This window comes from Citrus clementina, unplaced genomic scaffold (assembly GCF_000493195.1).
Source record: "Citrus clementina cultivar Clemenules unplaced genomic scaffold, Citrus_clementina_v1.0 scaffold_4, whole genome shotgun sequence".
Taxonomy (NCBI): Eukaryota; Viridiplantae; Streptophyta; class Magnoliopsida; order Sapindales; family Rutaceae; genus Citrus; species Citrus x clementina.
The window spans coordinates 3,238,532-3,243,343 of record NW_006262274.1 but is presented as its reverse complement, the minus strand read 5'-3'; the positions used below and the strand labels follow the sequence as shown (position 1 = coordinate 3,243,343).

General features: G+C 32.2%; 1 protein-coding gene across 1 annotated transcript; it reads right to left on the bottom strand.

The window, feature by feature from the left end:
- Positions 1-492: 492 nt before the first annotated feature.
- LOC18043956 (dirigent protein 25) lies at positions 493-1,392 on the bottom strand. The gene has a single exon (XM_006436062.2). It carries the CDS (start codon positions 1,390-1,392, stop codon positions 493-495), a length of 900 nt encoding a protein of 299 aa, XP_006436125.2.
- Positions 1,393-4,812: the final 3,420 nt, after the last annotated feature.

The window sequence follows — 4,812 nt, the reverse complement described above, 5'->3', positions numbered from 1 at the left end:
CCAGAAAGATTGTTTGATTATATATTAAGTTTCTTTTCCTATATTATTTTCTTCAAATTATTAAAAACTGAGGAAAGAGATTGACTATCAAATAATCTATTAATTAAAGCAATTACAGTGCAATGAGTACTAAACTGTATACATACATATTTTCATTTTTTTATAAAATGCACAATAACATGTGCAGCAAGTGAATCGTTCTTATTAATCATATTTCGATTTACTACAGATTTTTATAGGTTTGAGATTAATTTGATGTACTGTTTATATATGTGAAACTTGTTAACCGTCCGTCATATATATATATAATTAAATTACATTATATGCAATGCATATGATCAAGTTTCGAATGAAGATTTCATTCAATATCTTCTCAAATTCACATTTCAGGAAACACTTTCACCATTGCAGATAAAGAGAAACAAACTACAAATTTTTTCGTGTGTTACATGCACACATTACGAACACACACACACCACTGAATTAATTATTTCAATAACTTATATAAACAACAAATTCCAGCAGCGTCTCAATTCCATCAGTTTCTTGCTGCCTAGTCTCTGGTATAGTCTTGACAATAGCAAAACCCTTTGCATTAACATACTTCCCGGTACCGCCCATAATCGCCAGCTGAGACTCCGACACAGCTGTCCGATGAACCCCGAAGAAGCTCAGGCTATCAACATAGTGTCCTTCCGCGAACATAGTCGTAAATGCCATGGTGTGGCTAGTCCCATCAACAGAGCTAGCAACATAAAACCCTTGTGCCTTGCCCAAAAATGCTGACCTTAGCTCGTGCCCTTCGGTTAGCTCATCGTCAATCACAGTCATTGTGCCGAACATCAGCTTTTGCAGCACCGACCCGGACGGAAGCTGGCCTCCAGTGGCAGCAGGGAAGTTGATTCCATTGGCGTTGAAATTGTTGCCATTGTTTTGTACAACATTTTGTGTGATGCCACTCAGGCCTGTGAGGAACGGTACGTTGTTGTTGTTTATAAGACCATTGTTGCCATTACTTTGGGGTACCCCAGTGTTAATAGCGAGGTTTGCACCGTTAGGCTTGGCGAAAGCGACTTGGCCGCTGACAGCCGGGTTGTTGACGATGCCGGTGATCGCGAGAGCCGAAGGGTTGGACCCACCGAGAATGTCATGCATGAAGAAGATGAGGGTGTGGTCGTGGTCGTGGTCGTGGCCGGGGTCAGGTTTAGCACCTGTAGTGGTAGCAGTGGCTGTAGTGGCCACAGTGGGATTAAGTTGTGTAGTGGAAACAGGTGTCGTGATGGGATCGGAAGAGGCCAGGGGCTCTGGTTGCTCTTCGAGAACTCGAGCTGATGTGGCGGATAACATGGCAATCATCAATAGGACAAGGAACATTAGTTTGTGGGTTTCCATGCTATGAATTGTGAGTGTGATGATGAATCAACAGGATTCGGACTTAGAGAATTTCTTTCGTTTTGGGATTTGGAGGATGGATATATTGGAGGGTGTGGGAGTGATTGTATATATAGAATGAGGTTTAAACTAGGAGTTGGTGAGATGGAGTGGGTGCTTCTGGTGACTTTGTGAAGTAGAGAAAGCGGAAGTGGAGGAATATTTTGAATAGCGGTAGGGTTTAGCTGCACCTAAACTAGATGTGATAAAAAAATCATTTCATAATTATATGTTTTGACTATGTATACAGAAATCACTAATATATATAGTCTGTTTTCAAGTAATAAATATTTGTTTAGGTCTCAAGGTTTCCAGAAAACTGTAAAATACCGATTTATTTATACCATGAAAATTTAAAACTAATTGCTTTTATTTTTATTTTTTGATTAAATCTAATTGCTTTTATTCTTCAGCTGTAAATTGTGTTTGGATTGTTCTGTATAATAGTGATTTCTGTATAATTATTACTAAACCAAAAAAAAAAAAACAAATGTTTGGGTTGCTCAATATATAGTGTATTTGCATCCAATTTTTTATGCGTTTATCTTGACTGTATGATAATTTTTGCCAACTACAGAAAAATCGTATGACAAGTATAGAAGTACAATTCTTCCTTCCTCATGCCAAATAATAATAATAATAATAATACAAAAAATAAGTTGACAATCATATTGATTAATATATTCTTTTTGTGGATAAAAAGAAGTTAAGATAACATTTACGACCAACTAATATTAACAATTAAGAGAGTCTTATGTAGTGCAGTTGCATTGTTCTTTCACTATAAACACACTAATATTTTTATGATTGATTGAAAAATACACATACGAAGAAATACTTATTAGATAACATATCAAAAAAACAAAAAGATTTTTCTGGCACTAGATTATATTTTTATTTTTATATTCGTTGAAAATTGGTCGTGTGTTCGTATATAAACTTTGACAAAAAAAAATAATAATAATTAAACTTTTAGGCTATCACAATTAACGTTATTAGCCCTAATTTTGAGTAAAGAAAATCATTTTCCTCTTTCCTTTCTATCTTTTGATCTCCATAATTTCTTTCTTCTTCTTTGGACTTTCTCGGATTCTCCATTCGTTTTTAATCTTTTGCTTCCACAACTTTATTCTATCTTGTAATCTTTGATGTTTTCATTATTTTTGAAACACAGTTTTATCACGCACCTCTTATAGCCAGCTCAATCCAACATACAAAGTCTTGAGCATCTCCTGAGAATATTAGACTTTTTTTATTAATTCGATGTTGGGTTCTAAATTTTGCCATCAACCAAACCAAAAAAACAAAAAAAAAATCCCTTAAAATTTGTTTGAATTCTAAAAAAGTATATTAAATTATTATAAAATATTGGGAAAAAATTAATTCATTAGCTTACTTGAGGATTATAATTTGAAGATGAAAATTTGAAAGCCATAGTTGATAAACTAGCACCAGCAGAATCCTGTTTGTCCTTGGCAATTCTCAATAGTCTAGGTCGACGTATTTAGATATAACTTTTATCATTAGTGGTCTTCAGGATTTTGATGTTTAGAAGCAGAGTCTATGCGCGGCAGCAAGTGAGAAAATATTTTATTGTACTAATAATTTCTCAACAGGAACCATTATTTTGTTTTATTTATTTCATTTCATCATGAAGGAAGCATTTGACAAAGGTTCGAGAAGCAAACAAAAAATGTAAGAGCCTAACCACGTCTCAAAATAAAGATTTCATAGCCTAACAAGTAACCCTACTCATCTAATCAATTCTATCCCATTCAAGACTAAAATTTTGTTTTGTTCATGTCTCAGTTCCCAAATTCATGTATCAATTCCAGAATTCCATGAAGTAGATTTCTGTATTCATGGCCTTGTTTTTCATTTGAAATATAATATATATGAAATTAATTGAAGTTTGAATAGATCTTAATCCTGTAAATTTAAATAATCCATTATTTTTCAAAAAAATTTCACCTCTAAACAAAATATATGAAAGATACCTAAAAAATAATATTTGAAAAGAAAGATAAGGGTTAATAATGTAAATAACTAAATAATATATAGTTTATTATGAAAATAGAAAGAAATGGATTTCATGCAATCTAATGGTAAATATTGAAAGTTAAAGTAGCATTTAATGGTACTAATTCAGCAATTATTAGATTGCACAACAAAAAAGATTTGAAATAACTATTAAAATTTTGGAAAATTATCCACTAACCAATTGATTTTTTACTCAAAAATATACTTTTTTTTTTGCAACAATTTACTTGAAGTTTACAAAATATATCACTGCTCCACTCCCCTCATAACACCATCAGGGTCTTTAATGAAATATTAGTCAAATAATAATTTGCCCATAAAACCAAAAATGACTACTTTGTCCAGCATAAAAATAGGACTTTTTAGTCCAAGAGGGGTAATTACCAAAAAAATCTTTAAAATAAAAAATAATAACCAAATAAAAAGTATTTGAAATAAACAATAAATAAATTAGATAATTGAAGTTACTTATGAAAATAAATAATTATCAAATAAAAAATCTTGCAAATAAATAATAAATAAATTCATGGTTGGACAAAGTACTTTTTCCAAAGAAAAATTTAAAAAATTAAGTAGATTCACGCACAAAAGATAAGAAAATGAGCGTGATTTTGCATCTGCTTAACTCTTCACAAGCAAAGCTAGAATACCATATGAGCACTTTATTCAGTACACTAGTAAAGCTTTCAGAAAGCGAATCAACATCTAATTGGAGGAAGCGCTGGAGGGCTGTTCGATAAGCTTCTTGTCCCTTTTCTCCATCGTCAAATCCCACATGTTATTACCGATGTGCTTCAGGTGTTCGTAAGCGACTTTGTGGATGTGATACTGAGCATTTCCTGCAATTGTTAACATTACTGCTATGATGCCCAACAGCAATAAACCTTCATATATTAGCCATGACTTGATTTGGTTTTCTGAAATCTTGATTTGGGTATATGTTTTGTGTTTTTATCTCTTTTTTTTCGGTTTGATTTGGGTATTAGGGGTAACAGCAACACACCAGTAGTTGGTGGTCATTTTTGTCAATGGAATATGTTGTCCTTTTTGTGCGTTCGGTTCAAAGGACAATTTTAACTCTCTGATGTCAACAATATTTTAACAAGGTAATGATGCATGGGAGCAGAGCAATGATACACTTTGTAAATCTCAAGTGGAATTTTATAAAAAAAAATATATATATGTATTTTTTTTAAAAATGAAAAAACATGTAGTCAATGGATAATTGTCTTAAAATTTTTAAGTAATAAATTTTAGTTGAAATAGACTAACACTTTTAATAAACATATAAATAGGAGGTGAATCAACAGTAGTATAATTTTACATTAGTTTAGACATTTG